The sequence below is a fragment of the Rhea pennata genome, chromosome 7 (genome assembly GCF_028389875.1).
Source record: "Rhea pennata isolate bPtePen1 chromosome 7, bPtePen1.pri, whole genome shotgun sequence".
NCBI classification, from domain to species: Eukaryota; Metazoa; Chordata; class Aves; order Rheiformes; family Rheidae; genus Rhea; species Rhea pennata.
In genome coordinates, this window is record NC_084669.1 from 4,943,857 (window position 1) to 4,971,385 (window position 27,529).

General features: G+C 41.8%; 1 protein-coding gene and 1 long non-coding RNA gene across 2 annotated transcripts in view; both read right to left on the minus strand.

Annotated features, from left to right (window-relative positions):
- Nucleotides 1–27,529, minus strand: part of DMBT1 (deleted in malignant brain tumors 1) — a 111,823-nt gene that overhangs the window by 63,338 nt on the left and 20,956 nt on the right. Inside the window, 8 exon segments of the mRNA XM_062580378.1 lie at nucleotides 7,764–7,997; nucleotides 9,346–9,657; nucleotides 11,283–11,594; nucleotides 13,522–13,833; nucleotides 16,437–16,746; nucleotides 17,663–18,036; nucleotides 25,799–26,070; nucleotides 26,691–27,079. Of these exon segments, the coding sequence (XP_062436362.1) occupies nucleotides 7,764–7,997; nucleotides 9,346–9,657; nucleotides 11,283–11,594; nucleotides 13,522–13,833; nucleotides 16,437–16,746; nucleotides 17,663–18,036; nucleotides 25,799–26,070; nucleotides 26,691–27,079 (2,515 nt within the window).
- On the minus strand, nucleotides 6,238–7,752 carry LOC134143069 (uncharacterized). The gene is made up of 2 exons (XR_009959025.1): nucleotides 7,446–7,752; nucleotides 6,238–6,685 (listed from the first exon to the last, which is right to left on the minus strand). It is a non-coding gene; the product is annotated as an uncharacterized LOC134143069 (long non-coding RNA).

A 27,529-nucleotide genomic window follows, 5' to 3' on the forward strand; every position in this document is an offset into this window, starting at 1 on the left:
ACACTATGACATTTGATATCTGTCTAGATTTCTGTTTCGTACCTTCCCAATACCTCCTTGAGCAAAACAGTCATGCCAAGCATTTAAACTACTAATTCTCTATGCATGGATAATTGAAATTCAATTTCATTTTCTGAAGTGACTAAATAGCTTTATGATATATCATTATTGATAGTTCTATCCACATAGTTCTATGCTAGGCCTGAATAGTACGGTATGTGTCAGATTTCTTTTCTGCAGGTATTAAGCTATTTTATACAAATATTTTTACTTTTGAGTGAAGAAGAAATTTCAAAATCAGTCCAAAACTAAGTTTTGGAAGTGAAATATTGTGAAGGTTGTATTCTTAAAACAGAGAAATAAATTCTTTCTATCTTGCAATTTGGCCCAAATCTAAGAGCTCCGATTTAAAGATTTGGATCTGAACATAGTCACATGCAAGACAGAAGCCGATATCTATGTGCTACTTTAGTGCATCCCACACCCATGTTATAATCAACAAATGTCAAATTGCATCTTTGGCTGACACTGGACTTTCTGTCTAGGAAGCGCAGAGCATGTGAATTTGGTCTGTAGACCATAGAGCTGATACTTAAGTCTGGTAACTCAGGCCAAGCAATGTGGTTAGCAGCAGAAGTACTTGCTTAAGGAATCCTGTGCAGCTGTAGCATGGTCATGGAAAGGGGGTGGAATTCACATTGTTGTGTTGCGGGACTCTCACGTATTTATAAACTAACAATGGCATTTCAGAACACCTCTATCAGGAGCCCAGATATAGGGATAGGAAGATACAGGGAGCATGGGCCCCTAGCCAATATGTATCTATCCTATGTTAGATACGTGGCTGAATGCAAATAATCTTGAATAAGAGTAAGGTAAAGATTTGCTTTTCCAGCATGCCTTAGTCTCTCTTGTAAGAAACATCCCAGAGAAGCCATTAGTCTAAACAGACAAACAGAGGGCTGAAGACTCCATTACCCTGCTCTTCCCTAGTGAGGTTGGAGCTCACTGTAGGCTCTGTGAATGTTATAGCAAGGGCAGAAGATCTGCACAGCTAATCCCTAATGATAGACGACAAAGAACGACCAGGCTCCACAGCAAACATTGCAACTCCTGTCACAGACATCGAAAGCACCATTAAAAAGGAGATGCTGAAGTAGTCCAAAGCTAAGCAAGCATATTAATCCAATGTAGAAGGAAATGACAGAGATGACAGTAGCACTGACCTTTGTGGTCTTGGAATAGCAATGTTCCTGTTTCCTAGAACATCCCCTTAGATAGATCTATCAAAATTTACTCAGGAAATAAAGAGCATTTCTCTGGATTGAAATAGTTTTATGCTATAGATTTGGTGTTAGACTTTCCTCGCAGAGTGCTGGAGTTTGTCTGCTCTGCCTTGATAAAACTACCCCTCCCTGGCAAGCCTTTTCCAACTATTTCAAATTCCATATGAATTCCAGTGTGTATTTCATATTGGGGGAATAGAATATATACAGTATGAACTACATGTATGCATACATGCACAGATGTACATACACTCATACATGGGATGCAGGAGATGTTGTGCTAAAGCGCCATTTCTCTGTGAAGTCTCATGCTGTTCTGCAGTTCTGATGGGGCAGCTGCCCCACTGGCAACGTTTCCAAGCAAAGCTTACCAAATACATTTAAATATCTAATTTTCATGGAAAGCAATAGTGTTATCATCCCCCTAAAGATCTGGATTTAACAGTATAAGTGGCTAAAAGCAGTCAGAAAATGCAGAGCTGTCCTGGAGGCTACTACCACTGGAGGGCAGCGAGGCACTGTCCTTGAGGAGCAAGCACAGTACTTAACAGCATAGTACTTTTACAGAGTTCATAAAGAGGCTTCCATTTTAGATAAATACCTTAAAAAGTAAGCAGGGATTAAATAAACATATATGCATAACAGACAAACAAACAGCAGGACTGCCATTTCCATTCCTCACCTGTCTCCTCACCTGCCAAGGTTCAAAATACTTCTCTGCTCAATACTGACAAATGGAGCTCACGGGAAACTGTGACCCATTTGAGGCATCCACCTGTTTCAACTTCCCTTCCAGCTCTTCATTTGTTATCACTTAATAAGGATATAATCCATGACACCTGCTAAATCTCATTACTGATTTTGTAAAGAATTTTATTAAAATATTTCTGAAGGACTAAACTATACACTATACAGTAACCACGTTTCTTCCATACATGTATTTCTTCTACAAACACTTCTTTGTATTTCTTCTTTCATGAAAACAGAACAAAATGCCACTGTGTGAACCGACAAAATGGTGCACTTTTGTTTCACAACATTTCTTCTGTACATGTATTTCTTCTACAAATATTTCTTTGTACTACTTCTTCTTTGAAAACAGAACAAAATGCTAGTGCATGAACTCACAGAATGGTGCACTTTTGTTTCACACTACAGTAGTGTATTTGTTGATATTTCTTGATGCAAACATCAGTCTTTCTCAAAAATGTCAATTCTCAACCTTAGAAAAACACAAGTCTGATTCTTGTTTTGGTCACATTAGCAACTTTGAGTTCACTCAACTCTCGCAGATTATGCACAATTTCACAACAATGAAACTGGCCAAATTCACCAAAAGGCAAATTCTAATACTACCATAATATTGTCATGCACTAAGTCTTGATTTGAATCAGCCTGGGGACTTGACAAGTGTGTGAGCCCATGACCTGTGTTGCTCCTAGCTGTTTTGGAGCAAGAAAATAGGTTACAGCTAGGTGTGCAGAGTTTGGTCCATGTTTCATTGCATATTGCTCTGAGGAAAGACATAATGAAAGATTCCCACGCTGTAAATATACTTACTGCTCTTTCGAGAACATTTCCTACAGAAGAAATCCTGTTTTTATGCTGACTTGTGTCAAACCCATTCCCAACAGTATAATAGTAGCCATGTCTGCTACCCTGCCACAGCAGAGGTGTTCACAGGGCAATGCAGGAACCCCCGAGGCAGCTTTCAGCCAGCCAGGTGAGGTTCTGGTGGCAGAGCAGTGTACCGAACCTTGAATCCCTGCACAAGTGGCTTACCCAGCCTTTTGGAGAAAGGGAGTGAACTGGGGGAGTGAACAGAAATGTTGCTCTCAGGTCGTGAAATGCCACTGGTTAATGCCACTGGTAAGCTAATTGCTTAGCTACTTAGGGAAAAAAAGAGTCCGTGGAAGCTTAAAGTGATTTAGTTAAATATAACAACTGGAGACATCATCGATTAGAAGATTTGGTTTATATGGAGATTCTGGTTCTGATTTCCTCTTCTCCTCCCGTGCTGTACTGGCCCAAGCTGCACGAGTATGTCCAGGAGGGACTAGATTGCCTCCTCTGTGCAGACAGGAGGGAGCCGGCATGCACCAGCTGCCCCTGTGCGCCACAGCACCAGGATGGCAGTCGGGGGCCACTGCCAGCGAGGAGGAGGAGGACGAGGAAGAGCAGGACGAGAAGGAGGAGGAGCAGGAGGCAGCGCACTCTGCTAGGGCACATTGCTTGCTGAGATCCCAGTCTGCCAGCATTCCCGGTGTGTAGCAAGGCCCTTTCTCCTGTCCTTGGAGACATGGTGAGGTTGCAAGCTGGGGAACAGTGAAAGGAGCCCCTGGGACTAGTAAGGCCAAGACTATTTTCACTGTGCTTATAATAGGAGCATGGGCCTGCAATAGACTTCCTAATATACTGTTTGAAATATGCTGGCTATCAACTGCACAAATCTTTTCCTATCTGTTCTCAGCTGCATGTTAAACCAAAAATGAATTTGGCACTCTTAATCTCATTGAAAAGCTGTTCCACAGTCTCAGTGTGCTGAGAATAAAGAACTTACTTCTATCTTCCCTATTAAACTTACTCATGTTACATATGCCTATCCACTCTTGAACTAACATTGTGCTTTACCTAATATAGCATTTCTCACTCCTCAGTGTTTACAATTTTTATGCACTTCTGAACATTTCTGGGAATGTTTGTGAATGTTCTGGGAACATTTCTGGGAATCCTGGCTACTATGAGGGAATTTATGAGCTTATAAAAACAAAGGGGGAATAAATGCAATGGGAAAACTGGGCAAGCAGGGGAGCCAAAGACTGTCTTTTTTTCCACTTTTCTGAGCCTCAGTTCCTGTCCTCACTTCCCTCAGGAGTAGCAGACATCATTATCTGATAACAACAGTGCCTGCTCCTGTGTACATATGAGCTCAGCAAGGATCTGCATGGTTTCACTGTGTGTGTGACAGAGGATAAGGTGGACTAGGTGTTGCACAGCTTTGTAATGTGCTTTGCATTTCTAAATGCAATAATCTATTGAAACTCAGAGACCTGGGTATGTGCTCTGTCTGGTTGTTAGCTCCTATTAAGGCTCAGGATGCCATATTTTCAAGGCTGCTGTGACCTGTGCACATGCAGCTACCATATGGTAGCATGTGACACCCTCATATTCATCGCTTAGCTGCCCAGACTTACTCTCACTTATAATTAGAATACATATTCTTTCATTTCTTTCTTTTTTCAGTTCTTTCTCTCTGCCAGCCATTCTACGAAATTCAATCCTATGAGTTCCTAAGTGAAAGGTATTTTTGTGTACTTAAAAAACAAACCAAAACAAAGCTATGCAATAACGTGACTTTCAAACATTCCCCACATTTATAGTCAATCTACTGGTAAAACAGAGTGGAAATCTTACATATGAAATCATCTTCTGTGGACAAAACTGATTATTGAGTATTGAGTACTGCTCCTTATTCCTGGAGGTGTATTGCCTTGGTATAAGGTTGTCATCATCTAGCTTCCGAAAGTCCAATCCCACCTCTGTGGGGGAAAATCCTTGTCAGAGATGATGGCTATGCCAATGTAAATGGTATCAATGGACTTGGCTCTGCACACAGTACAACTTCATCCTGTTACCCAGCTAACTTAATTGACTAAGACTTTAGGTCAACACAGGTTGCTTATTTTGGCATGTGCTGTATTTTCACAGATTATCCTGCTTTAACATTTACATGGACAATAGTGTTCTCTTAATAAAGAAGTTTTTCTCAGCTTTTAGCAAATCCCTTTGATCTCTCCAGGGGTCATGCACGGTATCGTGGGTTCCAGTGATTGCCTCCAGTGCCCTTTAAGCTTTTGTTACTGAGAAAACAGAAGCGGCCTTCTAGTGCAGTATGCTCACTCGGAGTGCCAGAGAGGTGTGACTAACACTGTCCTTAAACTTCTTCATTTGGAATTCGATAGTGAGTAAAATCAATGCAATCAGGTTTATAGATTAGTGACAGAAGCACACAGCCTAACCAAGTGCTGACTTTATCTAAGTTTGGCTCAGTCTAGTGATAAGGTCCAGTTATGAAAGCTAGATTTAGAGCTTTATCTCCTAAGGGTTTGGGGAGACTTGAAGTTGAGTGATTTCTGAGGATTTTGATTCAGAGTTGCCCTGAGTAACAAATACACTGCTGATCTAAAAAGCACGCAGAGACAACACAAAAGACAGCATGTAAATGGCGAAACCCAGTCAACTCCCAAATTAAAGTCATCAAAGCTCAAATTACTGGAGAAGAGAGATGCATACAATGAGCCAACATTTCCACAGACTCAATTCATTTACCCCTTCTGATATTCCTCACGAGGAATAGTCCGTAGTATTTCATAAAGGAAAACAAGCATGTGAGGGAAACTCACAAATACTTCGCTGGAGAAAATACCCAGTGAGAGCCTAGCCCAAGGATTTTTTGTGTAGCATTAGAGACGAAAAAATCCCTACTAAGTGATTATTCTAGTGAGCCACCCAATAGTTCTTTTAAAGATACTGAGAACTGGTTGTGAACAGCCCTTTCCTTTACACAAATGACCAGGCAGGAGCAGAGCAGGGGTCGCCAACATCTTGCACGGAGCATTGCCACAGGCCGGTTCCCCCTTCGCATCACGCACTGCCGGGGAGCCCGGGACTGAGCCAGGGCTGTACGCAATGCTCGCGGGGCTGCAGCCCCTGGCCGGCCCCGCTGGGGCCTCAGCCAGCCCCCAGCAGCCGTCGCGGACCGTCCCGCACGCGCGGGGGTTGTAGACCCACGCGGCCCCACACTTGGCCCTGCCCTTGGTCAGCCTCAGTGGCTGGAAGAGACCGGGGCCGGCGCTTTGGTTTTCCTCGGGAAACTCAGGCAGCATTGCCCTGGGGCTTAGTTCATAACGTTGCTGTTGTGGCATGTGGAAGATACAGATACAAAGCTGCATCAGATTTTGATATATATTTATTGCAAATGATAAATAGTACTGTCTTTGTTTCATTAGTTACTAGTGAAAAATGATGACATGAATAATTAACAACATAGGGAAGACAACATTTCATTATGATATCTGATTACCATGAAGGAAGATAAGAGGATTAAACTGGAAAACAATATGCTTTAACACATGCTGAGACCGCCCAGGGAAGGAGTTATGAACGTGTGCCGCGCCAGAGAGAGATTCCTCTGTCGTGAGTTATGTGCTACGGAGAAAGCAGCCGGGCAAAACCAAGGATTTGTCTGCTTCTGTAAGAAGAAAACTGGGGAGCAAATGGAGTTGGACTCCTGGGTTGAAGCCCGGATTCCTTTTCACTCTTCAGTTTCAGAAACTGTATTTTTGGCAGTGTGATACGTGTGATGGTACCGACATCTGGTGTTCCTGTGGTGGCAGACTCTGAGGAAAGAAAAGACAAGTAATAACCCTCACGCCACAGTGCCAGCTGCATTTGGAGAACAGTCAGTCAAATCTCACTTTGGCCTTATGCAGTATTGTAAAGGCAATTAGTAGAGAAAATGAGTGGTAAGAATCAATTAGGCAAAATACACCAATTCATTAGTAAAGCTTTGTTCCTTGAGTGAGTCCTCATTGGCATGGATTTAAGAGGGAAAAAGTGCATGTAAAAGATGTGCAGATCTTTTTGTCTGTACACTGATTTTTTCTCAGCATAGGCTTGGGTGTGTAAGGCTATGCAAACACACATGCAAAGGTACAGCATTCGTTTTTCATGGCTCTGGTACTACCTAGCAATAAGTAGCACCTATCCTCTAAGTGATCTAGAAGGAACTTTTCCTTTCTATAGTACTTTCCTATCAATATTTTACTCACAAATCATACATAAATCATTGCAGCTCTTCAACTAAAATAAAGCAAGCAGAAAATACCTGTCAGGCAAAACTAGAATCTTCTGTTTTAGATATAACTGCATGTAATTTTAATTATGAGTAGTATGAGCCAAGAGATAAAGGGTTTAATTTCTGGTCACAGCAACAGGTATAACTATTGACAGTATATAGGCCCATTTCATCCTTTACAGCAGCAAAAATCTTGCAAAATTAACAGGGAAATACAAAGGCTCCCAAAGCCTCATGATAACACACTTTCATTTTGTGTTGTGGCTCCTGTAGCAGGTGCCTGGGAAACTCAAGTCACTAACCTGCAGTGCAGCTGGCGTGCGGTGCTTGCACACCCGGCTGTGCGGTTGTTCCTCTGGGCGCACATCTGAGGCACGGACGAAGAACGCGGGCTGCAGGGGTCCCCCCTGCAACGTGGGTACGTACCACGAAGGGGCAATTTGCCTCTGATATGTTTTCAGAATGATATTTTTAGCATAATTCATGTGCATCATGTAGCATAAATGACATCCAAATGAAGATACGTGCACAGACAACACAGGCATCTTCACGGTGGACACAGCTACGCGTGCCTCAGTCTCTGTGAAAACACAGCTGGAGACTGCGTTCATGCCGTTCACACTGGATAGCATCCAAGAGAATATTCCCAGAGCCTTTCCCGAAACGGGCATTCCCCGGTGCTGAAGTGGCGGATCCACACCCACACAGGCTGCACACAACTTGTGCCTCGTTTATGCCCCGGGAGCCGTCACAGGCTGTTCCCCAGTCTCCTTGGTGACAGATTTCGATGTGGCCCTTGCAGTTATTCCTTCCATTCACCAGTCGCTGTGACATTTCTGGGAAAAGGAGGATATCTGACTTAACAGGGACACCATGGGCAACTAATGCAGTCAGAGTTGCTGTACAGAAAAAAAAGAGGAGTGAGCAGTAAACAATGTCATGCAATGAAAAATTTTTATTACTCATTTATAATATGTTACCATCGCATCATTTAATACATGATATAAAGCCTGTACCTTAGGTATGTGTGGAAAACATTGCTGGCTGATCTAAATCCATGTATTAGAGTAAATTTGTGCTTAATTTATATTCATGAAGATGTTTCTGCTAGACAGATACAATTATAATCAGGTTTAATTTCAGTTTATTTGAATACCTGATTATTTCCAAGAATGCAGAGAGAATTGAAGCACAAGACTATGAGACATCCAACAGAATGCATATAAGGGAGAATACTGGAAGAATGACTTATCATTAAACAGAGCATGGAAATATATTATTTTCTAAAGGTTGTTTTTACTTGAGAAAACAACACCATTGACTAATGTAAAAGTCATATAAAGATAGCAGTTCGAATTCAGATTGGAGTCTCTGGTGGATCCTCATCCCAGTGCAAAGCTGTTGTGGCTCCATGGCTGAAGAGTTCTTCTCTCTTCAGGTTTGTGAATCAGAGGTATGGAGAGGAGGGACAAAACCACAAACATCGCTTCTGTGAGGAGCTGCACTCTTTGCGACAGGAGACTGTTCGAGATGTAAAATGGACCGAGTATATTTCTGCATTGGAGGAGGCCTAACTTTTCTTTTTTCACCCAGAGTCAACAAATACCTTATGTCGATCAAGTTAAGTTTCTCTCAGAGGTTCATTTTTTTTTTTAAAAAAAAAAAGGTATATCAATGCTAGTAGATTCTATAAAGAGAAAGGAATAGGAACAATTTATATCTTGTTACTGGAACTAGAGGTCAAAAACTTGACTCGCACAACACAGCCTTGTGAATCTCAGGTAATCTCCAGGAGAAATCACTGATATTGTGAGTTCATTATAAATAAAATTCATTGGAGAAAGGACTTCTTCATTATTCCTCATTGCAAAACCCATTTCTAACAGTGATTGGGGGTATGTAAGGTGAAGGTGCCTCCTAAGATTTCTTGTAGATGACTCAACAATTTACAAGCCTTAAAGATAATGTACATCTTCCTCCTTCTCCTTATTCTGCAGACCCTGAAAGAATGACCAAAGAGAAAAGTGGTGTGCTGAGCTGGCAAATAGATATGATATTCGTATTTGATGTCTCTAATAGCTCACAGAAGTGGGACAAAAAATATTCTGCATGACAGGGTCAATTCCTAGTGATATTTCAGCTATATTTCAAACTGCAGCTTATAGGAAATTCTTGAAATAAAGAAAATAAAGCAGAAAGTACCTGAACAGACAACACTGGCATCTTCACTGTGGCCACAATTATGTCTTGACCATCCGCTGTGGGAGCACTGCCATACATAAGGCTCATTCCCTCTGCACTGCACATCATCTAGGAAAATGACTCCAGAGCCTTCCCCAAAATGGGCTGCGCCTGGTGCTGATGTGGGCTGCCCACACCCAAGCTGTCTGCAGATGACCTGAGCATCGCTGATATCCCAGAGATCATCACAGACCGTTCCCCAGAATCCTTTGTAATAAATTTCAACACGTCCCTCACATCTATTGCCTCCATTCTCCAGCCGCAGTGATATTTCTAGCAAAGACAGAGCAATTGCAGCTGTCACTTAAGGAGAAAACTGAACGTAGCCTGGATTCTAATCTTGCGCTTGTGCCACATGAAGGTCTGTATTACAAAATGGACATGACAGAACCCCATGACAGAATATCTTTCTCAAGAGAAAGATATTCTGCAGAACAGGGCCATTCACGTAGCCTGTCAATTGTATTTGGAGCAGGCAAACATCTCTCTGTTGCTACGTGGTACTTACTTACATGATAAGCAAACAGTGAGATACAGAGACTGGATTTTGTGTAAGAACCACATAAGTGGTCATTTTTTCCCTGTAGTTTCAACGAATCTTTGGAGAAGCACAAAACTTTGAAGAGTCACAAGGAAACCTGTGTCCCCTGCAAATGACTCCTAGGGAAGCTGAGCAGGCAGGTATGTGTGACTCTTTGAACTTCTTAATTGTGATTAATTTCTGTAAGTATGTCCAAGATTTTCAACTCTTTGCAATGTGGCTTGCTGAGTGGTGAGATAGGGTGAGGATATTTGATTTTCAGGTCAGTGATAACTTACAAATTATGCCCTTTACATTCTTTTTCAAGGTGGTTTCCCTAAATTGAAGACCTCCATCATCACCTACATCTTTTGCAAAACTATAGCTGGGAAGTTGTTCGTCTGCCCTAAATAAAAGTTATTTTTTTCCCCTAAGACTTTGCATCAACAGAAGTGAAATGTATTTTTCAGTAAAATACCTGATTCTTAAAATGATCAGTTAAATAAATGATAAGACTTACCGGGTGTTCTTACTCCCCTAGAAGCTGTGGATTAGAAAGCAATACAAACATTTTAACTCAGCAGCTTCAGTTGTTTTTCAAAAGAAAGAATTAGTTGCCAGTAACAGAACAAATACTGTTAACATGAACCTGTGGTACCTCGTGGGTGAGAACTTTGTACCTCAGTCTTCTCTCTGTAAGTCATTAGGATCCTATCTCTTCAATTGCCTAATTTGTTGTAGAACTAAGTTATTTTTATACCCTATCTTTACCTACGTTATTCAAGACAAACACTTTAACTTGTATTGAAATGCTAGAGCAAGAGTTTATTCTTTAGGACTGACTTCTAAGTCAGAAAACCCCACATCGGTTAAAAATAATGTCCTGGTGAGATTATGTTGGGTAGGTTCAGCTGGAATATACTTTCAGAAATTTAGATGCCTGTGCCATATTTGGTGGTATCTGACTACCTTTGAACACTCAGGGGATTAACACCCCTCTGAAACCCAAAGTATAAGGTATTTATAAGGCTACCAAACACTTCCTCCTCTAGCATCTTGTATAAAAGATATTGCCTCTGCTTTCTACACTCCCATCAGTGTGGCTGATTGTCCGCTAATAGCGACTTCTGAGCATGCAGGACCAGAAGACCCTGGGTGCATCACCCCCTCTCACTCGCAGTGACCACCTCTGAAGGACTGTTGAGGAGAACAGAAAGAAACACTCAGGGTCTAGATTCACCCTTTTACTGTGCTTCTCTTATGTTGCACACTTACAGCTGGGCTACTCTTACTGCCATAGCCCTTGTCTCAGGCTGATGGATAGATTTACAGCTTACACAATTTACAATTTGACATAAATAAATTCACTCTACCATACCTGAGCAAAGCACACTGGCATCTTCTTTGTGCCCACAGTTATGTACTGACCATCCACTGTGAGAGCATTCCCACAGGTAGGATTCATTTCCATGGCACTGCACATCATCCAGGAAAATGTTCCCTGATCCTGGAGAGAAATGTGCGTTTCTCGGGGCGGAGAGAGCATTTCCACATCCTAGCTGTTGGCACACAACCTGTGCATCATTTATATCCCAGGAATCATCACAGACTGTTCCCCAGCTTCCTTGGTAATAGACTTCAACACGACCTTCACATCTGGTCCTACCATTTATCAGTCTCAGTGACACTTCTTCAAAAGAGAGGAGAGAAAGGGATAAGACTTTGTAGGCTGCCAAACTGATGAGCTAAAATTCTGGATTAATTATGGAATTGATTCAGTATATGGCTCTGGCTATTGGATTCTCCTGGTGCTTAATATGACTCTCCAGGAAAAGTGAAGAGAACAAAGTGATTAGTGCCAGTAGATCTAATATCATACGGCAATTTTCAATCACTTTGGCTCATTTTTTGAACTAAAGCTCTTCTGCTTGGGCTGAACAGATGTTCACATTTACCTAAATCATTTTTTCATTCCCAGCTTAATTCTGATCATGAGATTAATAAGAATGAAAGGAATGATGTATGTTAGATAACTGCTAGTGGGCATTTTTCTACTGATATATTAACAGTGAAATATTAAATTCAGTAGAAGCAAGGCCAAGGTTTTACTTAGAGAGACAGGTGTGATGAAGAGATGAAGTTAATCACATCTAAGCCACAAAATAGGGGCCATGATTTTCTCAAAACTAAATAAACTTTTCTCCTTATGTTTTAATATCATGTAAGGGCTTTTGAGTTTTACTAGAATGTGGAAAAAGTCCATCTTAGATTTTTTTGTGTTTGAGGTAACTCCATCCAACAGATAAAATTATTAGTTTACTAATTAATGCAGTGCCTTTTTTAAAGACTCTGGACTTCTAGGAACCTAACCCAGTGAAGATTTTTCACACATAAAAGGTCCCATCATTTCAGTACTCTGCCCAAACATATATACATTTAAATTTCAATTGTTAAGCCTTCTTAATCATTATTAAGAATACATGGTTATCTTCATGAAAACTGTGTAAATAACTACTTTCACTGTGGTCAAAATAGATTACGCTTCAAGAAGCCATTCTCATACATAAACTATTAAAGAAACTAAAGATGATCTATATTGGTAGTCATTTAAACAAGAACTATGTTTATGTTTTAGATAAACTTCTTTCAAGAAAGAAATGATCAAATAAACATGAAATTGAAATTACCAGGTATTTCAGTTCCTGTAGAAGCTGTGAAGGAAAGAAATAGACAAAATACACATTTATTAACATAATATTTCATCCTTCTTTACAAAACCTGTTTTTATTTCAGAAGGTGTTCAAGAAAAGGATAACTAAACTCTTTGTAATATGTGTTCTGAAGAGAGTGAAAATGATGAGACATAAAATTAAGAACTGACTTTCCTTGACAGCAGCTTGAAAACCAGTGGAGAACAGGAGGAGGCTGCCTCTTTTACTGATATCTTTTACTACCTGACAGATATCAGAAAAGTCAGGGTTAAATTTAGGTAAGGACCCAAAACTCTGAGTGCAGCACTTCCCGTTTGAAAGGGACCTGACAGAGTCATGGTTCCTTTTCCTTGTTGTTTTCTGCCCTTGCACTGCAAAACAGTTGTGACTCTAAACCTTTGGATTTGGTCCCTGACCATCTCACTCAAATAAACAATCTACTGAAATTCAAGAGAAGCTTTGTCAAGGTAGGACATGGTGGATGAGGACCTTAAACTCGTGAAAAGTCCCCTGCGTGAAAGCTTGTACTGTAAGGGCAGAATGTGCCTCAGGACTACTTTTTGATGCTCCCCTCTAGCCTGGCAGTATGTAAACAGAATTGATTAAAACTCACTGTTAGGTTACAGGTGGATAAAAATAGTGTGATTTTAAAGTAAATATATTGGATGAACTCTGAACCCTTTAAAATACTCTAAAATTTCTCTGAAGCATAGTCAGATGGAAGTTTGTAATGACAAATATCGATCAAACCAAAAACAAAATGAGGGAAATCCTCTGCGTAGGGAAGAGCCTTGTTACTGACAACAATTCTAGTTCAGGGGAGCAATTTCCAATTTGACATTACATATTAAACAAAGTATTTCTTATCGTGACACTTCTTGATAAAGCCAAGAGATCAGAGTGTACCTGAGCAAACGACGCTGGCATCTCGCCGGCTGTCACAGCTCTGTCTATACCACCCCCTGTGAGAACATTCCCACAGGTAGTTCTCATTCCCTCTGCACTGCACATCATCCATGACAACATTTCTCAGGCTGTGAGTAAAGGTGACATTTCCTGAAGATGATACAGCATGTCCACAAGCCAGCTGGTTACAGACAACTTCTGCATCACTTATATCCCAGGAATCATCACAAACAGTTCCCCAGGCTCCTTTGTAAAATACTTCAACACGCCCTTCACATTGGTTCCATCCATTCACCAACCTCACTGACATTACTTTGAAAGAGAGAAGAGAATTTTACTGAACCTGGGCACTTCATGGAAAGGCAGAATCAGAGACTCATGTGGGTTGGAAGGGACCACCAGGGATCTCTGGTCAAGCCCCCTAGCCCCCTGCTCCCAGCAAGTTCTGTTAGAGGAGGTTGCTCAGGGCCTTGTCCAGGTGCATTCTGACTGTCTCCAAGGAAGGATATACCACAGCCTTCTTGAGTCCCTCTTCCAGAGTCTGACCACCTCACGATATATATTTTTTTTCCATATTTCTAGATGGAATTTCCCAAGTGCCAGCTTGTATCTGTTGCCTCTTGTCCAACTGCTGTGTGTCTCTGAGAAGAGCCTGACTTTATCTTCTCTGCACCCTCAGAATAGAAAATCATAATCAGCAGTAAGACCTCCCTTTTACCTCCTCTTAAGCCTGAACAAGCCCAGGTGCCTCAGCCTCTCTCTGGACATCTAGTGCTCCAACCCTCTGACCATCTTGATGAGCTCTCTCTAGATTCACTCCAGTATGTCTGCGTCTCTCCAGTACAGGGGAGCCTAGCTCTCCATGTGTGGCCTCACCAGGGCTGAGTGGAGGGGAAGGTTCACCTCTCTTGACCTGCTGGCAGCGCTCTGCCTACCGTGACTCAGGTTACCATGGCCACCTTTGCCACAAAAACGCATTGCTGGCTCACGTTCAGATTGTTTTCCACCAGGATCCCCAGGTCCTTCTCTGCAAAGCTGCAGTCTACCCCACTGGCTCTCAGCCTGTACTCCTATGCTATGCTTCTTACCTGACACTTAGCGTCAAAGAGATTGTTTTGCTAAGGATGAACGAAGGTCGTACAGAGCAGGTCATTTCCGCAAAGCATTGCCCATTTCACTGGTTAGGCGTGAACATGCATTTTCTATCTACTTAGAAGCTCCTGTTTTTTTAGAGTCTCTGGGGCGAGACCACACTTCCAAAGCACCTGCCCATTTTATCTGAAGACAAAAATATTCTGGAATAATTCAAGCTCTGCAACATAGGGTCCACAGCAGTACTGCTGGAAGTGAACTTTACGTGTGAACATTCATGTGACTGTAAATGCAAAGCCAAGCCTCATTTATTCAGACTTAATGTTTAGATAGATGTAATTTGGAGAAGTTCTTGGCTTTATCTGCTGTTTAAAACTAATAGAATAAAAAATCCATCATATATTTGGTACCTGGACTATGCTGCTATATTATTTTAAATGGAAGTCACATCCAATAGGAAGAGAGCAATATGTGCAGCCTTTTCAGTTAAAATCTATCAGTATACGTAATTATACAAACACATTTTTAAACATAAAACTTATGATATTAAAAGCAATGATACAAATATAAGATATTTACCAGACTCTTCAGATCTTGTAGAAGCTGTGAATGAAAAAAAAAAAAAGGTTCACTTTTAGGTAGCATTCTCAGTCACTGCAGAAACAATTGAATTTATCAATGAAAGGTCATATTGCACATCATGCTGAAAATATTACTGAAATAGTAGTAAACAGAATAAAGCACCTTGTTTCAGGACTATCACGTAGGTCTACAGCAGAAGTCAGATCATTTCTGAAATGTATCAATTTATGACTCAAGGGAAAAGTATGACTTTTCTAAGTGTTAGTGATAAAAAACCCAAGATAGTGTAATCACTAGGAAAAAAAAAAGGTCTTCAAAATAAAGACAAAGAAAATTAATGAAAGTTAGAAGTATACTGAGAAACTGAAAGAGCAGTGATAGGCAAAGTTTCTCTTTTAATGATTTCTTGCTGGCTTTTAGAAGACTCAGGTTAATGAAAAACTCAGATATACTGCAGTGAAAAGTTAAAGGTCTAAAATATCCTCTAAAGTGACTACCATTTCAAGACTGCAAGTGCATCATAATGAATAAATCGAGGCTACTAATTTTCTTGTAGCTCTGTTGCTAATATACACAGTTAGAGCAGAACAGCAGATTATACTAATCCTATTAACTACAAAAGGAAGAGGACAGATTATTACACAGAGATTTCAGTTTATCGATGTCCAAACAGGCTGTTTCTTCCTGTGATTGCACAGGACATTATTTATTTTGCCTCTAGCACAATGAGACCTTTGTGTTAAAATTTCCAAAGGTAGGCCGTGCCAGGTGATGCAAAGACCATTTGGACCTGCCCTCTGCATCTGCGCTGGCATTTCTCCCATGGGATGTTTCCATTTGCTGACTTACTTATAAGTTAGCATTCCCAAGCAGACAAGGAGCCTCCTCACCTCAGGGAGGGCAAGAAGCATCAGGTGATATATAAAAGCACTTGATGACATGGTTTTCCTTCAGCACCTGGCAGTTCTCATGGGCTGCCATGTGCTGAGCAGAAGCGAGTATTTCCGAGGGAGCAGGTGCCTGGGGGGCTGTCCTCCTGCCGAGGCCATGGAGAGCTGGGCTCCTCCTGTGCCACCACCAGCGCCCTGCCTTGGCAGTGCTCCATTGCCAACGTGAAACATGATATTAGACATAGGGTGAACACAGGTTTAGTGCATGAGGAATGCAGCAGAAGGCTTTTGCAAGGTGTTTTCTGTGCTGACGTTTATCCTTGCAACGCAGGACCGTTAGGGAAAACGCACCTGAGCAAACGACACTGGCATCTTCGACGTGCACGCAGTTATGCACCAGCCACCCTCTGCTGGGGCACTCCCAGATGTGAGCCTCATTCCCTTTGCAGTGCACATCGTCAAGCAGGATATTTCCTGAGCCTTGGCTAAAATTGGCGTTCCCCGGGGCAGAAACAGCACTGCCGCACCCCAGCTGGCTGCAGACCACCTGGGCGTCCATCAGGTCCCAGGAGTCATCGCAGATGGTTCCCCAGCTGCCCTGGTAGTAGACTTCAACTCGGCCCTCGCATCGGTTCTGGCCATTCAACAGTCTCAGGGATAACTCTTTGGAAGGCCAAAAAAAGAATATTATTTATCAAGGACATTTCCATATCATCAGGTTTTCAGGTGGCTGTTGCAAATCCAAGGCAAGAATAAGAACTTACCAATGACAGATGACATTAACCATGATTTAGTTTTGCTCTGGATCTGATAATCAAATCAAAGGCAGGAAATTCACCTAAAATGCTTACTACTTTTTTTTTTTTTTTTTTTTTTGACTGCAAAATTGAGGAATTTTGAAATTGTGTATAGGTGAGGAAGTTGGCAAAAGGATTTACAAATACTCCTCTCTATAAGCTGTACACTGCTATTAGAAAAGTATATTAGACAAAATTACTTGATCAGTAAAATAAAAAGCATATAAGATAAAAATTACCAGGAATTTCAGACATCATGGAAGCTGAAAAGGAAAAAGAGAGAACAGTGAGAAATACAACATTTTTAACAGCTTGCACTGAACATTCTTAGTTTACTTGTGCTACACAAAACCAACCTTCAGTACAGAAGAATTTTGTTTTTATTAGCCAATTTTTTAAAAAAGAAATTAGTGGTATATATGTTGAACATAGAAAAATAAGTCTTATGAAAGATTTTTCTGCACTCCACGGAGAAATTTCTAGTTTTTTTTCTCAGTGACACTATTCATCTTTTAGCTAGAAAGCAACGTGAATGTCAAGATGCAAAATCCTCTGAGTGGCACTGTACTCTACAAAAAAAAAAAAAAAAAAGTAAATGTAAAACTGTCCTGTTTCTTAGAGTTTCTTTAGCTAAACATTTTAAATGGGAAGGCTAATGTGTGGTGTACAGTACTCGCTTAGGAAGTTGTTTGCTGAAACGTGGGGCAGTAGTTCTGAGATGTCCTGATGAGCTTGACAACGATTTTGGTAGTTTAGTTGCCCTTTGCAGAGCACCAGAACTGTAGACTGGCAGATCTCTACCGCCTGCTAGGGCTCGGTGACACTCGTGGCTCAGAAGTCACCTGTGCAGATGACGCCGGCGTCCTCCTGGTGCAGACAGTCGTTGACGGCCCAGCCGCTGTGGGAGCACTGCTGGAGGGAGGCTTCGTTCCCGCGGCACCGTACTTCGTCCAGGAGAATCTGTCCTGTGCCCTGGCCGAAATGAGCCCCTCCTGGCGCGGAGGTGGCTCTGCCACATCCGAGCTGGCCGCACACCACGTCGCCGTCAGCCGTGTCCCAGGAGTCATCGCAGACCGTCCCCCAGGCTCCGCCGTGAAGCACTTCCACGCGGCCCTGACATCTGTTCTGCCCGTTCACCAGCCTCAGCGGCAGTTCTTTGGAAGGAAAAAGCAAATTATAGCAATTACTAGAGGGACTGGTGTGTTTTCAGCGACACCTGTAGCTCAGGCTACCTGAGGACATGCTTTACAGCAGCGTTCTGGGGAGCGCGGCAGCAAGGAGAGCGTGCTCTAACTTGTCCTGCTTACCGCACGTGAGCCCCTGTGTTTACGGGCCTGGCTTTAAAGACTTTGCATCTTCCAAGAGTGAGGGGTTTGTGGGCCTGTATGGCAGGTCCATGGATTTAGCATTAGCCTGACATAAAACCAACACCGTCTTCTGGGACTCCACCATACTGTGCTGTGGTTTTTGTGGCCAATGATGGACTAAACAAGGAAGCTGGTGCTCAGAGCAGCATAGCAGGCCACTGCTCTCAGCATTTGGGTTATGGGGGGAAAACTGAGTTCCTGGGACCACTTGGTGATGCCTTTTGCCCTGGGTGCAGGTAGACCACGAGGTTTTCAGCTGGAGAGCCACGTGACGGAGACCACTGGGCTACCTTCGGTGCTGGATCACGTCCAGGCTGTCACCTGCATTGCTCACGGTCTGAGCCCGCTGCACGTTCACAACTCCCCACAAACGTGCCTGAATGTGCAGATCTCCCCGTTTGCTGCCTTAAATACTAGTCTGATCCGAAAACTGGCCAGTGTGAGGTCAGCGCCAAGTACCGCAAACACCAGGTGCCCCAGCACAGGAAGGGTGGGCGCTGTGCGGCGCCCAAGCAGGGCACTGCGGTGGTGGGGGGGGCCGAGCAAGAGCAGAGCAGGGCCGCACAGCTCTGGGGAGGCCTGCCTGAATTCTGCCTTTCTGTGGTCAAGCTCAAAATCATATCTCTGTAATCAAACTACATTTTGCTGTTATTACTTGTGGTCACACAACTGCGTAACACTGAGCATGCCCCTTATGCAGCATCATTCACGTAGCAGCCTCATACATTCACATATACATACATACATACATACATACACACACACACACACACACACACACACACACACACACACACACATAAACTGCAGGACTATGACTGAATTTTTCCTTCAGTAATAAAATTTACTGAATGTAAACTATTATAGAAGATGTTGATTAGAATAAAAGAAGCTTTTTCCAGATATGTTTGGATCTCTAAGATCCAGCTTAGGAAAAAGGAGCTTCATGCATATTTGTCACAGAAAAAAATGTGTAAAGGTGCTCTTACAGTTTAGAAGAGATGTCTTGCTCTTCTTTTTTAAATGCTGTATAAAATATTAGGAAAATAAATCAATAAAACTGAGAATCCAGAACAGAAGCAGCAACCCTCAGTTTTTAACAGAGGTCTGGAAAATCCTGGAGTAAGAATGTGGCCAGGCTGAAATATAACATTGCTCCTACCTGCTCACTGGTGTCCCCTTTCCATCTGTCATGGTATTTTTGTCTAAGCCCCTCCAGTGCACTAAATAAAATTAATTACTGATCATGTGCATTTGTTCTTAGAAGAATGTTTCCTGCAACACATTAAGCAAAGTCATATAAATATTTGGTGGCATCTTCAGTCCTTCAAGCCCTCTAAACCGCAAAGATGTCTATATCAGTTTCATCGGCTTGGAGTCAGGGTGAAAAATTTGCCACTATTGATTTTGCAGGGAAGCAAAAGAGAGAAAGAGCAGCGCTAGGCACTGTACCTGAGCCCTGCAGGCATCCTCTGTGCAGCAGCAGCATCCAGGCAAAGGGCAACAGGGGCCTCATTTTACCTGTGTTCCCGATGGCACAGAGGAAAACTCCTTTCCGAATTTATAAGCGTGTGGCTTTCAAGGGGTGTGTTCTGCAGTTCGGCCAGTGTTATTTATTTTAAGCTAGCAATTTCATGCAACAGGTGCTTCTAACTTTTAAAAACAGCCTCTTAATTTTTTTTGGCAAGAGTTTGTTTATAATAGCTTGATTTTTCAATTACCTTAATATTTTTGCTTTAAGCCTTTCTCTTCTACAGAAATGGAGGCTAAACCCTCCCCTTAGCATATCCAATAGCAGCCACTGGCTTCAAGAGGAACAAGACAGGGAGAAAGTTAATGAGCCAGGTGAAAAACGACAGCAGATATTTTTTTTTTTCCATGGTGCAATTTTCCCACTGTTCTGAAGTGGAGCTGGGCAATTGCCGTGTCCCCTCCCGCACTGCCAAGCCCTCGAGCTCGGCAGCTTGCTCTGTCCGGCCGCAGCAGTTTGTGGATGGGGCAAGCGACCTCCTCATCTGCTAGGACATGAAACTCTTTTTTTTTCCAAAACACAGTGCAATAAACCCCTGAGGGCTGTACAGATTTGGATCTGTACTTTAATATAAGCTGGGCGTTTTAAATAGTTAATTTTCAGCTTGCTCTGCAGGTTTCTTCGCGGCCTTCGTACTTCTCGGCCTCTGGAAAGCGTTTCAGGAGACATCTGGATTACTCTGCGCAGCGCTGGCAGGGAGGAGGTCACTCGTCTTCCTTAAGAGCAGGTTCCTTAGAGAAGCCCTGCAAGCTCGTGCGAGACAAGGACCGTTTCAGCGCGGCCAGCCCCAGAGCGAGCCTTTGCTTTGCACGCGCGGCGAGCAGCTCCTGAACACCGGCTGCCCGCGCTTCCCAGGAGCTCGAAAAGCAGCAGGTTTTGGCCTCGCTCCTGCAAACGGGGCACCGCTCTCGGAGCTGGCCCACGCTGCGATGAAGAATTCGTAGGGCGTCCTGCGAGGGCCGTGCTGGACTGCACCCCTTCCCAGTAGCCTGCCTCCTCCGCGGGCTCGGGGCTGCCCGGGAGCAGGGCAAAAGAGGTGATCCAAGTATTATTCAAGGCAATGGAAAGAGATCTCATTCCCATGAGTAAAACGGCTGGGCCACTGATCGGTTCCCTCAGCTGGGCATGATTTGGTTAAAACATTGTTTTGTATCACAGTTCTTGAGCCTGAGATAGAAAACTTTGTAAAATCGCAATGAGATGAGAGAATTTTAGTATTTCCTTAGTCTTTTTCCAGATGATAGAAATAAAGTGCTAAAACAAAGAAAAAAATAAATAAAAAAACCCCATGAAAATAAAAGCAAACAGAATAAAAACAATTAAATAAGGAAATCTCGTCTCTTTGTCATATAGGGGATTTAACTTAAATTGTACAAACTGCAGACTCTTTTGTTCCTGAACTTGCCACAGATAAGGCGAAGTGTTTTTGTTTTTTTGTTTTTGTGGGAGACAGAGATTTATTAAGCATGTTAGGTAGCTCAGCAGCCCAGAACTGGTTGCTCTCTGCAAGACTACTCAGTCAAGGTAGATCCTTGTACAATTCTGTAAAAAAAGAAAAAAAAAAAAAAAAAAAAAAAAAAAGCTTGCCCTTCATTGCCCTGATGCATCTGATGGAGTTATTTTAGAAAAAGTAATAATTATCAGTCAAATGAAAATGATCTCTGGATTTCATTCATTTAACTATTTATTCAGAGTTTGATGCAAGTGCTCAGTCTTAGGCATTAACTACACCTAAGCCAGAACAGGGAGTAGCAGGTTGTGCTTAACTACTAACACAGAAGCTTGATATCAGTGAATATCTGTGGGCTTCTATGGCAAAGTATGGTGAGAAAATAATGAAAACATGAAAAAAATAGCATTTCTTACCCATTCCCTGCAAAACCAAGTTAGCTCTCTATTTTTAGTCTCAATCTGCAAAACATGGGCAAATAGTATTAACTACTCAAAAATGAGTCTATTGGTTAGCTGGAATTCAAAAACAAAATAATGTTTATTTATATCCAACTATAAATATTTTTATACTATGTTCCTGGGAAGAAGGACTACAGAGGCAATTATCTACTTCATAATCCAAAGTTAGAATAGAAATACAAACAGGACACCAAAGCACAGGAAATTCAGCATAAAAACAAGCAAACACAAATTTTGTTTTTGAGCTTTGCTTTAATCCGAGTGCTGTCCAAGTAAGTTACATATTTATGCTGGGAACAGCACATCAGAAGGAATCCATACAGTCTGTACAATATTTTTGACAAAAAAAATGTGTAGGTATCTGAGGGCAGATTGTTCTGGGTCCATCCTCTCCCTGTGAGAAGCCTTCTCAAGTAATGCTTCAGGAGAGCTGGCCGAGTAGCTGCCCTGCGCAGTGGGGGCTCTCCAGCGATCCCCACGTGCCGGGGACCTGGCATGGGGAAAGTGCCAGCCTTGCCACCTGCAGGGACTTCTGCTACAGTCTCCTGTGCCAGGTACTGCTCCAAGGTTGCGTCTGATGGGTCAGCACCAATGAGGCTGATGTTGTCACCACCAGTGATAAACTAGCAATGACTAACCACCTAACCGAAGTGGTCCAAGGAGAGGAGTCACATTTATTGAATCCACTTCTATTGCAACATGGGGCATAAAGTTGCATCTAAAACTTTGCCCCATAACAACGATCCCACATAAAATGAATCAACCAAAGAAAAGGTGGTCTGAATAAACTATTTCAGTTTGCACTTTGGTTAAGGTCCCTGCATTGTCGACTAGAACATGAACGGCGTAAATCCTAGGCCTTGCTTTCCATTTGAGTACCACCAGTGCTGAATGTTTATGTAGGATTTGGCTGTTTGTATTTCCAGCATATTTCAGCCTGATTCATGAGTGTGTGCACCCCACTTTGAGAGGCGGGCTGTGCCCTGAGAAGCTGAACAAACCATTCAAAGTGAGGGGGAGAGAGAGAGAAAGAGGAAAAAAAAATCTTTAAAGAATTTTAATGCTATCAGCAACCAAAATGCTAAAGATTAAACATATCTCTTTCTTCAGGTAAGCAGATATGAAGTGTCTTGTGACAGTTCACTGAGACATGAAAAAAATCTCCTGAATGAGATTCAAATCTCTTGAATGAGAGTCACAGTTTTATCTGGTTTAGAGTTGTATCCAGAAGCCACTGAAGTCAATGGGAAGGTGTCCAATTGATCTGGCAAGCCCTTAGATCAGAGTGTGTGCTTCAGCCTTAAATACTGCAAACAAAACACCTTTAATAGCTCAGTTATTGTTTGACTCATTTAGTCTGGAGAAGTGCAGATTAATGGAAGAACATCAGCCTGTAAAAATTGTAAAAATTACTTAAATGTAAAAATTACTTAAATTATGTAAAAATGTCAAAGTTACTTAAAGGAGAAGGAGATAAAATCAGTCTCCATGGCCAGAAGGGCCGGCTCAGGGGCTAGCGGGTGCGGACGCAGCCACACCAGTTCAGGGTAGGCATTGCAGACAGCCTTCATGCGGTGGCACCAGCCTTGGTGGCGAGGCCAGTTAGGCACCAGAAGAGCTTGCCTAGCCTTCAGGGGAGGGTTTATAAGAAGTTAAGGGAACACCTGTGGGCTACGTTAGTGTTGAGTGGTGGTGGGGGATGAGGGTATCGGTGCCCAGGAGGCCGTGGGGCGAGGGGCAGCTGGCGCAGCGGAAGGTGGCAGCAGCAGGGACCTGCCGGCTGCTCAGGAAAGAGGTGGTGGCCTTTGCAGGAACAAGTGCCATGGTGAGGAGTGGCAGGGAGCCAAGGCAACAGCAGCAATCACAGGAACGGGAGGTGGCGTCACGAGGAGGCAGAAGAATTGGCAAGAGCAGGGAAGGAGCAATGTTATTTACATCTCTCAGGGCCTCGCGATTTCTGGGCTCTGTGGGCTCTCAGATAATGCTGTCATCTGTCGGAAGCTAAGGAAACTCTTTCACGGCCTTTCCTGTGAGGTTTGGACATTTGTTTTACTTTTGCTGTTGGAATTTGTTTTCTTTTTTTAATCCATCCTTTACAGCCTAACTCCATAAAATATCTTCTTGTAGCCACGCACATAAATACTCGTACGCAATGGTTACTCCACAACTGTTTACAGCAGCGTGTAGAAGTATTACAAAACATGATCAGGAAAACCATGTACCGGAAAGAAAATGTTTTCTGCAATAATGCAGAGAAATGACCCTGGCTGTGGGGTACAGTTCCTCACTGGCATGTAGTGGACTTTTTCCTGTGTACGTATAAACAAAGTCTGAGATGTCTGTTTGGGAAAAGAATTGCAAGATCCTGCCGATAGGTGGTTCTCTGAAGACCCCAGAACAACCCGCATCATGGAGCTTTTATGTGCAAGACCCAGGAGAAAGTAGCAGAAACCAAAAGAAAAGCAAATGTCAGCAAGCTGATCTCCCATGACAGATAGCTTCCTAAACCCAGGCATTTTCTGTAAAACTGCATGTACAAAGGAAAAAGAATCAGCTCGTTCCTTGTGAAACCTATATAGGATTTTTTCACATTCTCTTTTTAGGAATTTAAAAGCAGGGGCTCAGTGTGTGACTTGGCAAAGCTTCCTTCAGACAGATCACACTCTTCAACGCAGCAAAGTATTCATTTGGATTTTAATCGCAAAGACATTAATTTGAAACACAGAACAGGAAATATTGGTTTGTAAACATTCTTTCCTTTGATTTTAAATTACATGGCTCATGTAACAGATTACTGCTTCAGTTGTACAGATTTAGCTTGGAAATCTCTACATTTTATAAATAATCACAGACCTGTTATTGCTTCAATGAGAAATTTAGCATTAAAAACCACGCTCAAAATAATTAGAAATATCGTGTAGCCACAATTCCAGATGTCATGACAGAATCCCTTTTTATATTTCTTTCCCAGTCATGACAAATTACTTCACTCAAAATTCAATCTTTCTCCCTTTTAATAAACCTTGAAATATTTATTGATGCCTTATGCATATTCTTCCTCCATCTCACAAATGTTGAGGTATTAAATAAATGGTCCTAGAAGGATGAGAAGAGAACTAAGGAGAAAAATGATTGTACCAAACAACTCGCAAAATGAATGATGAAATTATTTCACAATCATCTAAAAGGTGTTAGGATTACAAAGTTATTTTAAAACATTGCAATAGGTTAGGATTTACTGTAGATAAAGATATCACAGCTTCTTAGAAATGGCACATATGTGCCTGCTGTCCATGAAATATTTGGGCAGCTCAGAATTTGTGGTTTGTCCTGTAACCACATAGCAGCTGATGCTGACTCTTGATCTCACATTATCCTGTATGAAAACGGTTTCTTCAACGCAGGTCTCAAAAGAAAACCAGCAAGAATGAAAACGACAACTGCCAGGACGGCAACAGCAGCAGCAAGTGGATTGTCAGCAACAGCGGGAACCGCCTGAAGAGGAGCGACGGAAGAGTCCAGCCCTGTGAGTGAAGGCAGAGAGTATTTGGTCTGGTTATACCAAAGATGAGGGGATAAAGAGCTTCTAAATTAAAAAAGCTGCTTTCTAGATCAGAATCAGAAATAAACTTCTTACAGTTTCATCGCTTTAAACCTTTTGAACAGAATGCTACTGATTACAACTTAACTAAGCAAACTTCGTAACTAGAAGACGACTAAGAGAGTTAAACGTTTCTACTGAAAGCCAGGAGCTTGCTTTACAAGAGTAGACCTGGCAATCATGTTACATAATCACACTGGAGCTAATTAATGCAATGAAGTTATAGCACTAAAGCAGGTTACATGCTCGAACTCCTTCTGGACAGCTGTGGCCATTAGTATTTTTCATATAAGCAGGCGAAAACAGAGGGTTTGCAAGGTGTTGAAAGAAAGAAGGATTTTGTAGATAAAATCTGAGCCAGCAAACAAGCCCTTCATGTTTGCAGTGAAGCTAGCAAAAGCAAATTTCAGGGACGGAAGTCAGAAATGGACATACAGAGCTATAACTTTCCATGAAGACTTTAAGCAGTCTTAGACTAAATAAGAGAAAAGTGTATTTGACCTTACCAGTATTCCTACTCTCAGCACCACCTTCTCGAAGCTGAATTGGTCCAACAACAACATCCACTTTTTCCTGGTCAGAACTTGTGTCTCTCTTGGACCTACTCATACAGCCCTGGTAGCAGCGGGAGGAATAGTCTCTTAGCCTACACACGTCCAGTTCACACTTCAGATAGACTGATGTGTGGTGGTTAATAAACTTGAAGGCATTGAATTTGAAACGAGCAAGGTGCCCGTAGGGGGAGTAGAATGTGGCAAAGGAAGAATCTCTAACACATCTAGAAAGAAATGAAAAAGAGAATTAGTTTACATGGATTCACATAGTGCTGAAGTATGTATGTTCCTGCCAAAATGCAATAAATTAAAACAAAAATGAAATAATAACCATTTACTAAGCCCCCAAAGGGATAGAAATGTGAATTTTATAGAACGGCTAAGTATACTGAAGTCCTATGAAGCACTTGGAGCACTGGTGGCTCTTTTTTCCAAAGGAAGGAGAATATAATGATGAAGAGTGGACAACAGACTCTTTGCTAAATGTCTGTGATTTAGCAGGCATAGAAGATGGCTTTAATGCTTGACTGGGATTTCCAGGATTTACTAAAATATTAAACACCTACGGCGATAGACTTCTGCCTCCAGTTTTCACTAGCTCATTTACCTCACTCCCACTATTTTAGATTTTGCAAATAGGTCAAGCAGCAAGTCAGTGAAATAAAATTTTAATAAGGTCTAAATGTAATTTCTTATTTCCAGGTGACTATTATAAAAAAAGACAACCACCTTTCGATAGTGGCATATAAACCAATTCACATTGGCTCTATTTTTCTTTTATAATAAATGAATGCAGAAAGATGATTACAGCTATGTTTCTAATGACTTTTGAGAAAGCTCTTACCCACTGTTGATTATATCATAGGCCAGAGTGCTAAAATCAGTAGGATCCGGTGATGCCACACATGTGTCCACAAACAACACAAGATCATTGTCAGAGCTGTGAAGGTAAGCTTGAAGGAACAAATTTTGGTTCAAGTCAATGTAGTATGGAGAATCATACACTGGCTGTGAGAACGATGCTGAATTATAAAACGTGATGTTCACATCATATCTTCCAAACTGACTTTCATTCACGTCTGCAATATCCTCAGCAACATACATTACTTGCATCCATGTGTTCTGGAGCATTTTGCAACTGATGTGTAGATGAAGATCCTTTTTCCTCTTGATTATGTAGCCAGAAGAGGTAGCTTTGATCACGTTGGAATAGTTGATCGTATCATTGTTTTCCTGTTTCAGGTGTAATTTAAAATGAGCAATGGCATTTCTGTCACTTTCCATATTCTAAGCTTTGAGAGAGTTATATACAATTTAAAAGTGCAGATTCTTCTTAAATTCTTTGGACAAAAGTTTGATTTAATTAAAAGACCATATCTACTTTAAAGCATATAGCTGGTTTTATTGGAGTGAAAGTATTTCTTGGAGGCTTAAATGCTTTGATGAACTGGGGCATATATAAGTGAAAAATGTCATTAGTCAGATAAAACACATCAGATTCAGAAAAAAAGTCAAATGACACGAAATGAGAAAAATGTCAAATAACATCATGGAAAGTTCATGTAACTTCCTCCCATGCTTTCCTCCCCAGAAGCGCATTTCTAACAAACACAGCAATTCCCTAAGTTGCTGAAATATTAAGCATTAAAAACTTCTGGTTCTGATAGATCTCTTCTAGTCACT